The sequence below is a fragment of the Aulonocara stuartgranti genome (assembly GCF_965226115.1).
Source record: "Aulonocara stuartgranti genome assembly, chromosome: 10".
Classification (NCBI taxonomy): domain Eukaryota; kingdom Metazoa; phylum Chordata; class Actinopteri; order Cichliformes; family Cichlidae; genus Aulonocara; species Aulonocara stuartgranti.
The window spans coordinates 33,470,822-33,488,877 of NC_138946.1; the positions used below are offsets into that span (position 1 = coordinate 33,470,822).

General features: G+C 42.1%; 1 protein-coding gene across 2 annotated transcripts in view; it reads right to left on the minus strand.

Annotated features, from left to right (window-relative positions):
* Positions 1-18,056, minus strand: part of auts2a (activator of transcription and developmental regulator AUTS2 a) — a 351,431-nt gene that overhangs the window by 247,886 nt on the left and 85,489 nt on the right. The window contains exon 3 of one of the 2 annotated variants that reach the window (XM_082549595.1): positions 17,800-18,003. In XM_082549595.1, coding sequence (XP_082405721.1) covers positions 17,800-18,003 — 204 coding nt within the window. Of the gene's footprint in view, positions 1-17,799; positions 18,007-18,056 lie in introns of both variants that reach the window. The other variant, XM_082549594.1, reaches the window with a different exon arrangement.

Genomic DNA, 18,056 nt, shown 5'->3' on the forward strand with positions numbered 1-18,056 from the left:
AAGGCTAACTGCAGCTAACAGGAGTTAACAAAGGCTAACAGCCGCTAACAGGAGTTAACAAAGGCTAACAGCCGCTAACAGGAGTTAACAAAGACTAACAGCAGCTAACAGCAGTTAACAAAAGCTAACAGCAGCTAACAGCAGTTAACAAAGGCTAACTGCAGCTAACAGCAGTTAACAAAGGCTAACTGCAGCTAACAGCAGTTAACAAAGGCTAACAGTCGCTAACAGGAGTTAACAAAGGCTAACAGCGGCTAACAGCAGTTAACAAAGACTAACAGCAGCTAACAGGAGTTAACAAAAGCTAACAGCAGCTAACAGGAGTTAACAAAGGCTAACAGCCGCTAACAGCAGTTAACAAAGACTAACAGTAGCTAACAGGAGTTAACAAAGGCTAACAGTAGCTAACAGGAGTTAACAAAGGCTAACAGCAGTGCGTACTGAAAGATCAGGATATCCTGAATAAATTAATCTATGGCCGTCATTCATCAAAAATGAGCTTCTCTGACTCACTGATCTGTATCGGACTCTCAAAGTTTTTACAGTCCCCTCCACCGTAAACAAAGACGAGTACTTCTCACTAACATTGTGAGCTGAGGTAAACAGTCCCTATCTGTATAAGGCTGTCAACAGACAGAGCTAAGCTTAAGGGATCATGATCAAATTAAAAACACATTTTATGGACTGGCCGGCAGCAAACCTACAAACTGTCCAATTACACAAACCCCTTCTAAGAATGTGTGAAAATAGCACAAATAGTGGAAATTTTGTTTGTTTTCTTAATGTAGCACAGTCCATTATACTCAAACTTCATGTGCTTAACATTGAAGCTGAAAAGACAAAAAACCTGTGGAGATTTATGATGAAAACATTAAAATAAAACGTATGCACATACTGAGCTACTTAGTGTAAGGCTCTGATATGTAAAAACAACATTAATGAAGTGGATGGTCTCAGGGACACTGCTCTGAATTTAACTCCAACCCTTTTTCAACAATAACAAAGCAGCTCAAAAACATGTTCTGTGCTTTGGTCCAAGTCACATCGTCAGTCACCGCTCAGGCGTAGTTAGTGGGCCAAAGGTCAGTGACAGTCATGGATGAAGCTGGACTGGAACTGAGCGGTTTAGTGAGCCACATGCTGGGTAAATATGTCCTTTTCTTAACCTGTAAATGCATTCTAGGCCACATACCAGTATTTCACTCCATTGTGAACCTTTAACCCACTGATGCTTTTCTTACTCAGCCACTATCTACTCTCTGACCCTCTCTTTTATAGGTATCAACACAACATAGCAACGGCAATAGACCATTGATAACAGAAATTCTCTGCGGAGCACTTTCCAGGCAGTCACTCTCCAAACAGGAAGCTTTTCATAGGTTAATTCTCTGTGCAGAGCTGAAATCTAGGACTTGCCTAATTGAAATTTATTAAGTAATTGCCTTTGTAGTGTGGAGACTGCATCAAAGAGGAGCAAGAGAAGAGGCTTTAAGCAATTACACACCTTATTAAAGGATATTAGTGTGATGAAACCTTGAAGGTTCATGTACGTGTGCATTTACAGTAATGTGCAGTCTTGGGTGCATTTTACTGGGAAAATTGGAAACTGCAGCAGTTTATTGAAGTACATGCAAACATACACAGAAATACAGCATACAAGGCAAACACAGACTCAGCTAAATTTAATGAGCTTGAAAGTCAATATTTGGTATTTAAAATATATTTATTCTTTAAAACAGCCTGAAATCTATTAGGAAATGTTATTTCTTTCTGTTCTCTACCAGGATGGTCCCACACTGTTTCACTAATGTTGAGGGCTGGGCTGTGAAGAAGCCAATCCACCACTATCCAAGTACGCTTCTTACAGCACTGGCAGAGTGTTTGGGATCAATGTCATGATGAAAAATTCCCAATCAGACACTTTTAAGATGGCAGTGGGTGGTGCATCAAAATCTGACCACCACCAGCTCCGATGGAGCCTTAACCATGGCAGAGGCTTCTCTATGTTTTACAGATGGCTATAGAACAAGACCTGCTGCCTTTGCTTTTCCTGTTTCTTAAGAACATGACTTTCACATACTTCATCTGCTAAACATTGTTTTTTTAGGCCTGTCACTTCTTTTGTCCTCTGATTGTCCAGTTTTTTTGAGGACACACTGCACACGAACCAGCCTACCCTGGTACATTTTATGCCTTTGGACACTGACGGCTTCTTCGCTTGTTTTCAGTCTTTGTAGTCGACCATGTTTCAGAGGAACGTTTGGTGAGCCTGACATGAATCCTTCAAGCATGAAAAAGGCAACTCATTTAAAAACGATGAACCATGTCTCCTAAAACTGTAGCAAAGAACTAATTTTAAATTGTATCTTCAGGCGACTGATTACTAGCAGCTTATTGCAAACACAGATCATTTGTTCCAATTTCTTCAGCTGCATCTCAGCGTGTCACAGACAACACTGACTCCTTAGAAGCAAAATAGAAAGAAACGATGGGTGACTCAAGACTTTTGCACAGTACTGTATGTGTGAGTCTGTTTTGTTTTTTTCCATTTCCATTCTGAACAGCAGCGCATTTAACATTTGCCACAGTTACCTCGATACAGCATTAAAAGTTTTATAAGATGAATTCTGAACAGATACAAACACAAAAATAGAAGAAAAAGAAAAAAGCAAACTAATTATTTCCATTCCTGCACCTTCCTGATACACTGAGTCTGTTTCCGTCTCTGTGACATATTTGTCATTTCTCTCATGAAAAACTTAAATGTGGGTCCTCTATCTTGCTGTGATACTAACAGTTTTTCAGTTAGTTTCCAAAGAAATTGCAGAAATCAAAAAGCTGCTCACACCAACGATAGCTCTAAATGCATGTAGTTCTCATCTCTTCCAAATGCTTCAGAGTGAAAAACGCTCTCTTTGTTTTTTACATGAAACAATGATCCAAATTACCAGCAGCATCTCTGCATCTATGACAGACAGAGAGCGAGCGTGAAGCCTTTGTCTGGAGTAATATGATCTATGTACGGTCTTAAAATGTACACGCCTATATCGGAGTTATACACACTCTTCCTGCACCTCATCAGTTGCTTCTACATTCAGTTTATCCTCCCAGACACGTCTAATTCTACAGGCATTCACTGGACGTAGTTTCTGTAGAGTCTAATAGAAAAAGGAGACTTCTTACTATCACTATTGAATTTGTTCATCATATGTCGTGTAAAAAGTCGTTTTCCATTATCCAACAGAGGCTTAAGAACCTAAGAAGCAATGCAAAATGCTGGAAATGCATCAGGAGAAACTTAAGGTTTTTGGATCTGCTGTTTGATTTCACATGAGTCGAGACAGATGCACAGTTAACGTTCTGTCTCAAGCACCAGACTACAGAAATATGCATAATGATATATTTGACGACTGGAATAAAAGGAGTCTTTTTTCCTTCTGCTCTTTCGAGCCAACCCTTGTCTTTTGTACAAATGAGTAAAAGAATCAACAAAATAATCGCCTCCCATTTGTACAAAAATAGAAAAATCATCATTTTAAATGTGACTCAAATATTATTTGCAAAAACTGAATGCAATTAGGCTTGCTAGTTGCACTGGATGGGTGAATAGATTCAATAAAAGCCATTGATTCCATTTAGGAAATGATGCACTTAGAAGTTTTATGTGCTGTTTGAGGCTGTAATTAGTTTTTAAGCACTGTAACACGCCCCAGGGTGTATAAACAATAATGATCTCCAAGGAAGCATCAGCAGAAAATCTTTTGCCACGAGAAACCACTCCACTAACATTCCTGCACTACGACCATGACTATGGCAAATACTGTCATCTCTTTAGACCTGCTGTTGCTGGTGAAAATGTTGTCTGTGCCAGTGAACGAGGCAGGAGCGGGTAGAAAAGCTGCTTTGACAAAGATGGTGAGCATCTGCATGATGTCACACAGGCACAAACAAACAAACCAGTTTTCAGCAGTAAGAGCTGGAGGAAGGGATGAAAGAGTCCACACTTTTTCACAAGGTCTTACATCACTTTTCTTAAGAGGAGTAAAGTGGAAAAAAAAGACTCATCCAGGTGGACTTGAACTATCTTGACTGCTCATCAGAAGCCTGTGCAGTGTAAACGGTGGCAGATCGGATTAGACACAAGTCTTACAGCCGTGCTGGAGTGGTCTGCTTGTGACAGGGGCTGGACAGCTGATAAAAGCTTCTTCAAAAACCTACAGCCCACTGGCCAGCATTGACTGACAGCTCAGATGGCTCTGTGCTTTAAGTGGCCAGCACTCAAAGTACAGCCACTTAATTTTTCACAAACTGATTGTGAGGGCTGTCAGGCGTGAGAGCCTGCATCAGGTTGGATAGTGACTAGTAAGAGCAGATTTCTGTCCTTCAACAGCGTTTTCACTGCACGAGTGCAATGAAATGACTCCGTTTAATAGTCATCCGAGCGGGTAGTCCAACCCTCCATCCTCTTGCTGCCTGTCCTCCCTTCAAGAAAAGTGACACTTCAAAAGAAAAGGTTCTCAAAGCTGAGCGAGCTGGAAGTGTGCGGGAAAACAACAACAACATGAAAACATTTTCACAGACATGCCGGCACAGGCTTGTCACACGGCATCGGGGGTTTCTGCCGAAGACAGGCTGGAGGAGGCGACAACATAAACGCACACAAGTCGTCAGCACGAGACAGGGTGGGTGGATGCGTGCGGTTACTGCGCGAGTGTTTTGTCAAAGTGACTTAAGGAGGACGGGGGCTGCAAGTTCACGAGAAAAACGAATGATGGTGTAATAAGAGGAGCATTGCTGGCTTCATGAAATCTGTTAGTCTGTCATTTACACATAGGTGAGTTTTTTGCTGATGTTTGTCACAGTCATTCAGGTGTAGCCACAGCAGTAACAGAGACATCACGAGTTAAATGGAACAACATTTAGGAACCTCAGCCGTGTCAAGCAAGGTCACTCTTTGGGTTTTTCTTTCTCTGTCTTGACTTTACTGAACAGGATAATGACCTGCAGGCCTCAAACCCAGGTGAGCCACAGCTCCTCCCACCAATGTCTTCCTAATAACTAGGCAGACAGTGTTCTGTCTACAACTAGAGATCAAAGTGTTTTCATTGATGCTGTGGCACTATGGGGTGCATGACACAGACGCACAGCTGATCAGTTGGACTAGGTTGCACAGCAGCTAGCAGCACATGTTTTTCAGTCCAGCAAAAAGTGCACTTTTCCCCCACAAACATGCGTGTACCTGAGAGCAGTCACAATGGTCTACAACGTTGCCTCTGGAAGAAATAGTTGGAATGTAGATAAGGCACTAAGAGCAATTACTGGAGGATGGGAAAAATCAAAACAAATATAGCGTGATATTGCAATGATTTGTGTGATGATATCGCATCGATATGAATTCAAATATGAACAGCGAGGGCTCGTCTCATGCATCATCACCCACAGACGACATTAGCTGACTGAACCTGCATCAAATCGGCTCAACCAAGTAATCCCAAAACTAAACTAAACAGTGGCTGCATGCACATTCTGCAACACGTTCTTACTAAACTTGTTACAATTAGTTACTAAATTGTTGCCCAAAGCTTGAGGAGCACGCTCACAACCACTTTTAATCGCACAGCAGACCCAAGTTGCCAGATTTCTGCAAAAAGTTGCAAAGACATTGTTGAAGGTTTGCAAATAATTGCTGTCCAATTCATGAATGCAGACAGATTCCCAACATGCTGCCTTATTGCACAATTCGTGGGGACTCGACTCTGCTCAGTTCAAATGTAATAGTTAAATGTGTATGTATGTAGTCTATGTAGACAGCAACAGATATGTGATATTTGATGATCATTTTTAAGACATAATTTGTTTTTAAACCATGTGGAAACTTATAATATATGTTATTGTAATATTTAGCATATCATAAAATATCCCAATAATTGTGATAAGATTGTCTGTAGCGATTCCCTCCTAGAGCTGTTCCTGCTACTTTGTTCAGACACTGCAGTTAAAAGTAAAAATGGAACCGTTTTATTTCACTAACTTGTTTTTGAAATGGCAACGAACTCAGTCTTATCCCACTCTGAACATGTGTGTGAGACGGGGGCAGCTGGAGCACCACACACACACACACACACGCACACTCACACACACACACACACACACACGCACGCACGTACACACACACGCACACACACGCACACACACGCACGCACACACACGCACGCACGCACGTACACGCACGCACACGCGCACGCACACGCGCACACGCACGCACACTCACACGCACACACACTCACACACTCACACACGCACACACACGCACGCACACACACACACGCACGCACGCACACACACACACGCACACACACACACACTCACACACACAAACACACACACACACTCACACACACACACGCACGCACACACACACACACACACGCACGCACACACACACACGCACACACACACACACACTCACACACACACACACTCACACACACACACGCACGCACACACACACACACACACACGCACGCACACACACACACGCACACACACACACACGCACACACACACACACACACACACATACACACACAAACACACGCACACACACACACACACACTCACACACGCACACACACACACACTCACACACGCACACACACACACACACACACACACACACACACACACACACGCCTTACAAGAATTTGCATTTATAATGAAAGAGGCTGAAAAGAGGCAACTAAAACCTTTTCTGTTAAGCACAGATGTGAAAGTACAAAGTTCCCAGTGAAGCTGTGCAGAGGTGTAAGGGCCTGCAGGGACGTCAACAGACATGTTGCTGTGCTAACATTGTGTCACACAATGCTGTAAAAACACATATACACAATAACACACAGCTTTGTGAAGGCCCCATTACATCTAAATGTTTACACATTGTTGTCATGTGTGTTAAAAAGACACAAAGAGCGCAAAACAAGCCATTGAAAGTGGATTTGAGTTGATCCCCTTCTATAAACTGCCACTGTGACAGTGATAATTACCACCCCCACAACTGAGGCTCCCATCAGAATGGATTTAGCATCTTATCTGACAATCAGGACATTGCTTTTCTTCGAATCTCTTATTGGCTTAGCGGATAAGCTTATTAAGGGTGACCCGCAAAGCTGAGAGAGCTGAACGTGATATTTCATTTTCACTGCAGATTGAAAAGCATGCACGCTTGCCCCCATCTTGACACAATCAGGGCTTCTGTACAAATATTTACACAGATGCAAATACAACCAGGCCCATACAGCTTTTACCTTGATGTCATTACACTTGGTTACTAGCTGAGTAAAATAAGAGTTCAGTACAGGTAGGAGGACTGCTGCTGATAGTACGCGCCCTCTGGCAGGCCTAAGGCACTGCTTTTCAGAGGATCTAGCCAGTGAGATGATTCGTGGAGCCAGAGGCCAGTACCCTGTGGTTGACTGGCTGCTCTGGTTTAAACTTCTCAAGGAGGCGTCTTTAAGCCCTAGGACTGGGCGCTCCTCTGCAGCCTACACAGCAACTACTCCTAACAGCTGGGACAAACCCTAAGAGCACATCTCCTTTTTCACACGTTTCAGGTGTGACTAACAGAAGGCGATAATGTGAAGCAGTGACAGGCGCCTACTTTTTAAATAAAATGTCAAACTGTCACAAAAACCTTACGGTACACATATTCAACTGCAAACATCCTGGATGGATTATTTTTTACCTTTTTAGAGGAAAGCATCGTGAGACTATTTGCGTGTTTAAAAGATAATAACATGTTGAATCCACAGATTTCTTTTTAATTGTTCTGAAAGACCTGCTTATTTCCAAAAAACACAACCAGCAGTGTGATTTGCTCAAACACAGAAGGGGCTCATTATCCCCATTACACTACACTGTTATATGAGCCAATATAACACCATGAGCAGCTGACAGCCTGCGATGCCAAAGATCGCACTTAATCCAGAGTTCAGTTATTGTGCTGGAGGGATTTGCAAAAAGGATATCAAGGTGCAAACTATTAATGCTGAGATGAAAGTAATTACACGTGTTGTATTTTTGTGAGAACATCCTAAAAGCAATTTAAAAAAAAGACACAAGTGTGAGAATTTGCTTGTTAAACAGAATTATTCTACACATGCACTGTGGTGAGATATGGTGGCTACGTGCACACGCTCAACTGCTATGGTGCAAGATTGCAGTAGCATGAGTACGTACAGTGGTCCCTCGCTGTAACGCGGTTCGCCTGTTTTGCGCATTTCCATCCATCCATCCATTCGCTTCCGCTTATCCTTTTCAGGGTCGCGGGGGGTGCTGGAGCCTATTCCAGCTGTCATAGGGCGAGAGGCGGGTACACCCTGGACAGGTCGCCAGTCTGTCGCAGGGCTACTGTTGCTGATTTATTTTGTGCAATTTTTTTAACTGCGCATTGTGTTCTCCGTCCTGACTGGCTGTAGACCACTGTCAATCAATCTTGTGCCGTGTCTGCTGTACAGGACAGAATGTGTTCAGCTTGTCAAATTTACATAAATCTTCGATCGCTAGCAGTGTGACTCTGAAGTGCTGCACTGTATGTTTGTATGTTTTCTCCCCAACAAACACAACAATGTCAATGAAACTTTTTGCACCATCAAAGGCTCCTGCAGTAGCACCCAAAGGCAGAGGAAGACGCTAACCATCGCACAAAAAGTCAGACTTCTGGACATGCTAAAGGAATGGTAAATGGTAAATGGCCTGTATTTGTATAGCGCTTTACTAGTCCCTAAGGACCCCAAAGAGCTTTACACTACATCCAGTCATCCAGACATTCACACACTGGTGATGGCAGCTACATTGTAGCCACAGCCACCCTGGGGCGCACTGACAGAGGCGAGGCTGCCGGACACTGGCGCCACCGGGCCCTCTGACCACCACCAGTAGGCAACAGGTGAAGTGTTTCGCCCAAGGACACAACGACCGAGACTGTCCGAGCCGGGGCTCGAACCAGCAACCTTCCTATTACAAGGCGAACTCCCAACTCTTGAGCCACGATCGCCAGGAAGGAAGGTAGAAGTTGCCGTATTTTTCGGATTATAAGGCGCATTAAGCGAAATAAAACAGAAAAGTCAAACTTTACTCATTCTTCTTGCTTCCTCCACTTCCGTACCATTGATGATTCATTAATGTTGAATTCTCTGGCAGCTGCTCTATCCTATGTTCTGGACCTGAAAACATGGTTTGATCTTTGGTTTCATCCTATAATAATGAACTTATTTTTCTATGAAGGTTTGAACTTTGAGAGTTTAAACAAGAGACAAAAGTGTGAAAATGTTCGTGCCTGTCTGAGAAAAGTGTATAAAGTGTGTAGTGAGAGGTTTTACAGCCTTAAACATCTATAACAATTGTAAAAAATAAAGTTGGCTACTTCTGATTTCACCTATTGTGTTATTTTTAGAACGTAACTCCTGCGATAAACGAAGGACCGCTGTAATCATTTTCTCACACTACTGAGGGGTTTCCATGAATCAAACACTTTATAGTTACATCTAAACTCCTGACTAATAAAAGCAAATCTTTGTCCCGTGAAAGTCAGTGTGCATAATGATAATATTCCAAATTTAAGTCCCTTCTTTTTTAATGGAAGGATTACTGGGACAAACTTCAAACATGTTTCTAATTGCACTGTTTATGTAAAGATACTCGTGGTGAATAGCTAACTTAGCTAATCTGTATGTAGCAATAATAGCTGATGGATTCTCAGCAAACTCTAACTCAGACAAACTTCTGCATCATTCAGGCGTAAAAATCGTTGTTCCTGACGTCTGAGAACAAACACAGACAGACAGACTGAGATGTGGGGCATTGGGGGGAGATGTCCAACCTAAGCCTTGCCCTCCCCCAAATCCCACCCCCACTTCTTGTCTTCCTATTCCCCAGCACCACAGACCAGATGGGCCTCACAGCGTGGCCCTCTGTTCACCACAGGCCACCACTCCAACATCAATTCAATTCAATTTTATTTATATAGCGCCAAATCACAACAAAAGTCGCCTCAAGGCGCTTCATAGATACAGAGAAAAACCCAACAATCATATGACCCCCTATGAGCAAGCACTTTGGCGACAGTGGGAAGGAAAAACTCCCTTTTAACAGGAAGAAACCTCCAGCAGAACCAGGCTCAGGGAGGGGCGGGGCCATCTGCTGTGATTGGTTGGGGTGAGAGAAGGAAGACAGGATAAAGACATGCTGTGGAAGAGAGACAGAGGTTAATAACAGATATGATTCAATGCAGAGAGGTCTGTTAACACATAGTGAGTGAGAAAGGTGACTGGAAAGGAAAAACTCAATGCATCATGGGAGTCCCCCGGCAGCCTACGTCTATTGCAGCATAACTAAGGGAGGATTCAGGGTCACCTGGTCCAGCCCTAACTATATGCTTTAGCAAAAAGGAAAGTTTGAAGCCTAATCTTAAAAGTAGAGATAGTGTCTGTCTCCTGAATCCAAACTGGAAGCTGGTTCCACAGAAGAGGGGCCTGAAAACTGAAGGCTCTGCCTCCCATTCTACTTTTAAATACTCGAGGAACAACAAGTAGGCCTGCAGAGCGAGAGCGAAGTGCTCTAATAGGCTGATATGGTACTACAAGGTCATTAAGATAAGATGGGGCCTGATTATTTAGGACCTTGTATGTGAGGAGCAGGATTTTGAATTCTGGATTTAACAGGAAGCCAAAACAGGAGAAATCTGCTCTCTCTTTCTAGTCCCTGTCAGGACTCTTGCTGCAGCATTTTGGATTAGCTGAAGGCTTTTCAGCGAGTTTTTTGGACATCCTGATAATAATGAATTACAGTCGTCCAGCCTGGAAGTAATAAATGCATGAACTAGTTTTTCAGCGTCACTCTGAGACAGGATATTTCTAACTTTAGAGATGTTGCACAAATGGAAGAAAGCAGTCTTACATATTTGTTTAATATGTGCGTTGAAGGACATGTCCTGGTCAAAAATGACTCCAAGGTTCCTCACAGCGTTACTGGAGGCCAAGGTAATGCCATCCAGAGTAAGAATCTGCTTAGATACCATATTTCTAAGCTTTTCAGGGCTGAGTACAAATACCTCAGTTTGATCTGAATTAAGAAGCAGAAAGTCATCAGTGAGCAGACGAGTGTCGTCAGAACAAACCCCTGGTCCTCCCCCCCCCCCACCACACACACACACACACACACACACACACACACACACACACACAGAGAAAACTTTTACATTGTTGCTCGAGCACAGAAAAGATATCCGAGCCTGAATCCTGGTCCACAGTCACAAATTTGCCCCTTTAATATTTACTAACAGGCAAAAATCAAAGATTTTCCTCAATTTAGCCAAAATCCATGCAGAGATCTCAGCTGGAGCACTTTTCCTTCCAGCTTTGTGTGTTTTCTTTACTGGTGAAGTGGGTATAAATATCTTTACATTTGAGCTTAAAACCAGTCTTTACAATAAGTAGTAACAATGCTTTAACATAAACTCTAACATTCAACGGTATCTCCTGACTAGGGATGGGTATCGTTTAGGTTTTATCCGATACCGGTGCCAAACCGGTACTTTTGAAACGGTGCCGGTGCTTAAACGGTGCTTAAAGAATGGAGAACACAAAATTGGTCCAAAAACCTCTCATGTTCAGCTGTTGTTTTGTAAAAAGATAACAATGTTAGCCTTTTCTGCAGCTATGGGGCATATATGGTATCACTCTTGGCTGGAAGCAGTGCTTAAACAATGGAAAAAACACAAACTTTGTCCAAAAACCTCTCATGTTTAACTGTTTTCCACTTTTTCTTTGGTCATTTTAGCCTTTTTAGCCAGGGTGAAGGGAGTATCTGCCATCAAACAAGAAGACAGCCGCATGTAGCTATGATGATGTTTGCTAGTTCACCTTACCTGCATTAATGTAATAACGTGGTTAGCCTACTCAACGTAAATTACACACGAACAACATGAAGCTACTCACGCAGAGAAGAACGGCTGCTGCTGCATCATCATCCTCATCATTTCTGCTACACTGGCAGGGCTAGGGGCCAGGACTCTGCTCTTCGGGTTCTTGGGGGATGTTGCTAACTCCGGGTCCGATAACAGGCACCACACCCGCAGTAGATGTGCACGGTGTGAGGTCTCGCAGCAAGCTATCAAATACGGCGCATTTCTCGGCTTTAACAAAACGCTATGCGTCGCCAGGTGTTTAATCGGATTCGAGGTGTTACCTCCTTTCACAGTATCACAGTATCAGCTTAAAGCACTTGTTGCTGCTGAGTTTGCATCTTTTGCTGTGAAGTACAGCCAGACTTTGACCGCTTCGCCTTGGACATTTTAATCTGTAGCTCTGCTCTAAAAGAACGTACGTACCTGGACCCGCCTACTATCCTCGAAACGTAAAATGATTGGCTAGAAGTGTATCACAGCTCAGGGAAATAAAGCACCGAAATGTGCGCTGCTTTTCGGTCTGGTTACTACCGTTTATGTCAGAACCGGTGCCGTCATGGTACTGTGGAGCGTGTACGAGTGCAGGTCTCGCATTATAAAACAGCAATCAAAGCTCATTCACACAAAATATCCAGTAATAAATGTGAGCTCTTCTTCTGCACGGTTTACTTGCTGTAATAAACCTTTATGATACACAAATATTACACACATAAAGAAGTTTTATACTTTATTTATACTGCACATTAGAGACAGATGGGGAATGTGGGGAGAGCAAGATTAAAATAATATGTTTGCTTGGATGTCTGTACGAGATTTAGCCTCTATTAACACACACACACACACACACACACACACACACACACACACACACACACACACACACACACACTGCCTTGAGCTAACTGACCACAGAAACACTCCTCGACCTTAAAGGGCTGTGATTACATTTTAACTAAAGCCTGGAAGTCTTTCTTTAGAAAGACAGGATCAGTAACTCAATATGGCACAAGTGACAATTAAGCAAAAACAATCCCCCGGAGCAAAAGACAAAAACCAAACTGTGATATGATAAAGGCAGAGGAGCGAGTCATCATTGTGGTTTGTTACTGCGCTCTCATCCATCTCCACTGAAGCTTCCTCTATCTGGGCTCTTCACTGTGAGGCGATATGTCAGAGGCGCTTATAAACATTTCTCTATTTCCCCCCTTGAGCTTACAGTATCTCAGCTCAGTGCATTGGGTCAGTGCCAGAGATCGAAAGCATTCGCTGCAATCTGAAAACTTGGCTGGAAGGGGAACAAAGAAGAAGAAAAAAAGGGGAAAAAAAACACCTTTTGCTTTATTTAACATCAAATTTTTCATCTTTCTTTCTCTCTCACTCTACTTAAAGTCAGAGGTAACAGAAGCACTTATAACAGCCACTCTATTCAGACCGCAGGGACAATTAAACCTCTGACATTTAAAATTTTAACCTTGTGTTAGGACAAAGACTTAACATTTATTTATACTGAAGGCCAAAAACGACAGATCGCAGTTCCACTGCAGCTCGTTTTCCTCAAAGAGGACAAAAAGGGGTGGAGTAAGGCACAGATGATGATCTTTTCAATTATGCAGATGTCAGATTAGGTTGTTATTGAGCATCAAGGTGAACGGGTCGATCTGCAAACAAACAAACTTTTTCAACACAGACGACTGTAGCTGTGCGTCACAGCTGCACGCCAGCCAGCGGATTGCATTATCCAAACCATCTGCAGTGTAATCGTTACAATCATTTAGGATATTTACTGAGATCAGAGTGTGCCATTGTAATTTGGAGAGCTCTCACCAGTGAAAACCTTGAATGCCTTGCAATTAACTCATTAGTGTTGCCACTATCAAGACAGAGCCATCGCTGTGGTGACGCACGCCGAGTAAACGTTCGCCTGCATGTTCGCCTGCATGTCAGCTCACATGTGGGAGAAAATGTGGCACGCGTGTCTGAATGTGTCCGCAGACGCTGGCTGCTAAGAAGATCAGGACTGGACCTGATCGTCATTCTCCACTAAAATACACAATCACAGTCATAGCAACACAAAACCAATCAAAGATGATTGTTTGCATATCTGTTATAGCTGCAGACTAGAAATTTGAACTTGATACCAAAGAAAATGCTCAGTACAATTACCACAGAAGATTAAGCTCAGGGGTAGAGCAGGGCGATATGCCAAAAATATTTATCACGATATATATTTGAAAATTTGCGATAACGATATAACTGACGATATAATTGATGCGAGACAAAATACAACTCCACAACATTACTAGCGCAAAAAGACAACCTTCCATTTATTTTCACTTAAACAAGAAGCTGGTTTTTATGTACATTAAAGCTTTATAAAAATGTAACAGTGCAAATGCAAATTCCTTGCTGAAAGTTTAACCAAAAGGCATTTCCAGTAGAAATGGGCTGACATATCCTGAGCATAACCATGTATAATATCCACTGAAGTTAAAAAGAGGTGCTTTGCAATATTAAACTGCAGTGTGCAGTACGTATTTTTCGGACCATAAGGTGCACGGGATTATAAGGCACATTAAGCGAAACAAAGCAGTCAGATAAATCAAACTTTATTAAACTCATTCTTCTTGCTTCCTCCACTTCTGTACCATTGATTCATTAATGTTGAATTCTCTGGCAGCTGCTCTATTCCCATGTTGTTGCAGTATATTAATGACTAACCTCGTATTGTGGATGGATTATCTCAGTTGTTCTCCTGACTGAAGTTTGGTCTGTTTACAGCATCCTGCCATGCGATTGCATTTGTCCCTGACCATCGGGAACCTTCACGTTAACTTTTATAAGTGGAAAAGTGTTAGTGTTCGTCCTCCAGCTTCACTGTTTATGTTATGCTAACATAGCTGTGTCGCTAGCGATCACGTAGCACATCATTCTATACCAGCTAGCCCAACTTCAGTAACCCTACAAACGTCACTGCTGTTTAGTTTCCTGTCTTCATTTATGTTGGAAGTGATAGCAGAGCTGTACGTTTGATTTTTTTCAGAAATCTCTCAGTCAGAACATGCTACATCATGCTTAGGTAACTAGCGAAACTAGCGAGCTAACTTCTGCTAGCTTCCTGCTAACTTCTAACTCCGTTAAATGTAATAACTTTTGTTTTCATGGATGCCTGGAAGTTAAACTTCATAGTTACACCTGGTAAAGCAGCAATGCTGATCGTTTTATTAAAGATGAAAGAATTTAGACAGTTTTTAACTCGGCACAGTCATGCTAAAATAAAGAAGCTCAGTATGAAACACTGAACCAATCTGACCTCACAGCCGGCTGCAACAAAAGAAGAAACACTTGATTGCACAAACAGGAAAGTTAAAGTTAAACATCTGCAGCTCTTTACACCCTCAGCCCTGAACTCTGATTCTGCTGCTCTGAATTTCACTCTTTGTTCCCTCAGATTACTTCTCCACACTGGTAATCTGGAGTAATCTGCTCTGCATGGCTGTTCAGCCTGCAAATATTATTCACCTTTTATTTAACTAAAGTGCACAAGCTGCTATGTCAACTATAAGAGATTACAACTGTGGCTGTAAATAATTACTAATAGCTAACTGCTAACATTTACATTGCACATGTTAACTTCAGTGTTATTGAAACAGGAGCTTTACTGATTTCTGGCATCCCTCCTAAAGCACTGATCAGCGTTATGAATGTTAACTACTTCAGCTGTGAGTGAGGGAGGAGCTGTGTGAACATACAGCACTGTCGGCATCCATACTGCTGTAAATGAGTATCTTCCTTTGATATTAATATCTGAGTATTTTTTATAGACAACCATAATAGCAACAACAGGAAAGGACACGAAACAGTTACAACACCCTCCCAAAACAGGCTGTGAGAGCTGCACACATGATCTCAAAGTAACAGACTGAAGAGCTCGCCAGCTGAGCATTACATTTCTCGCATATAAAATAAAAGCATAACATATATAACATATTTTTGACATTGCCAAAGGAAGCTATGCACATGTATTACTGAAGAGACCCTATTACTGAATATTTGCTGCCATTTACGTTGGCACCAGCTCTGCTCAAGAGTGTGTGTGTGTGTGTGTGTGCGCGCGCGCGAGTGCGTGTGCGTGCGCGCTCGTCTCCAAACAGCAGCGAAGGAGAAAACCGTGAAATGACATTACTCAAATGGAAGGCAACTCGTTATGTTCATTTAAGTGCAATAAAAGCTTCTCATCAGGTGTTAATCCATTTATTACAAGATGCAAGATGGACAAATGACTCCTTTACTCTGAAAAAACACTAGCAGAGAAAAAAGTTACAGCATTTAGACTTCAGCAAATCCCCCTAAAACTAGGCAGGTATGAGGCAATAAGAAGAAAAACAATGTGATGTAAGTGATGTAATGCAGTTTGCTTATGTGATATCCACATGTGTGCAATGCACAGATTTTTGACCAACAGGTCAAAGTTGAAACACTGTTACTGCACAGTGTACATTTAAACAAACTGTGTGCATATGAAACAAACTGTGTGCATATGAAACAAACTGTGTGCATATGAAACAAACTGTGTGCATATGAAACAAACTGTGTGCATATGAAACAAACTGTGTGTATATGAAACAAAGTGTGTGCATATGAAACAAACTGTGTGTATATGAAACAAACTGTGTGCATATGAAACAAACTGTGTGCATATGAAACAAACTGTGTGTATATGAAACAAAGTGTGTGCATATGAAACAAACTGTGTGTATATGAAACAAACTGTGTGTAGGTTCTCCCTCGTGAAGCTCAGAAACACACTCTTGCATATTCAGCTCGACGCTGCTCTGTGTGTGTGACAGTGCTGTAAACTACGCTCCTGCATCAGGGTGCCACAAATATTCACTGATGACCTCGTCACCTTGCTACACACAAAAACATGTTCTGAGTCATACATTAAACTACACCCACACCTCACAGGAGCTAGACTTCACTCTTGTAGAGCGTTTGGACTCTTTGATTTAACCATTAGAGGTGCAATGTTTTATCGAGCAACTTCCAAAAATCCTCGATACAAATGATTTACTTTTAAAAATGGGCCGTCCCACTTTTCTCACCAAAAAGGGGCACATCGGTCAGACTCAGTCATATTTATTTCATGGCTTTAGTAACATTATGTTACAGATTTAGATCAATAAATTACATTGTATCAATTAAACTGTATTAATATTTTAAAATATAAAAGCTTTTTCCCCACCGCACAGATCAGTAAAATGTACACGTGCCAGTAAAACTCTGAGCATCTGACAGCTGGACGCTGAATTAGCATTAATTATCAAAATCGACACCATCAGAGGATCCATTTTCTGCTCAACAAGCATCAGTTTAAAGCACAGGACGAACCTCAGTCCTTAAAATGTCGATATGCTTTTTGCGTCCCAACTCTGCATGTATGCCATGTGATTTTTTCCTTTATAAAGTGCTTTCCACCAAAGTGTTCTAATATAGCAGCTATGCCATTTTTACAGACGTGTGAATTCCCATTAGACCTTTGGGCACTGCGCTTGGCCTTTTACTTTCAGATTGACTCGTTGGTCAGGTTTATGTAATAAGAATAACTTGGTTAGTGTTAGGAACAGACTGTGGTTTTGGTTCAAATGCCACAGTGTAACAAAAGCTGCTCCATTAAGCCCACAGCCAGTCATCTCCAGAGCCTGTAAACAACCAGTTGTTAAGTGAAGTACTCATTTAATTTAAACTAAAGGAAACTAAAACTAAACAAGCATTTATAAGAAAACTGTTTTTAATGATGGTCCTTCTACTCTTACTGGTTTCTTTGGTTTTTCATAACTCACCATCGTGTGTTTCTTGTTCAGGTGCTTCTTCTTTTTCCCTTGCGAGTGAGCCAAGCGGGGGTTGTTCTCCTGGTCTGAGGACTGGTGGTGGAAATTGTTCCTGCAGGGCTCCAGGCTCAGGCCATTGGGAACCCTAGAAGGGGTTTTCTTATGCAGGGATCCTGCCTGGTTGTCTCTGCCTTCCTGAGGCTTTAGCGTCATGTTCTTCTAGGAAGAAAACAGAACAAGACAAAGCTTTTATTAGAGTCAAAACAAGT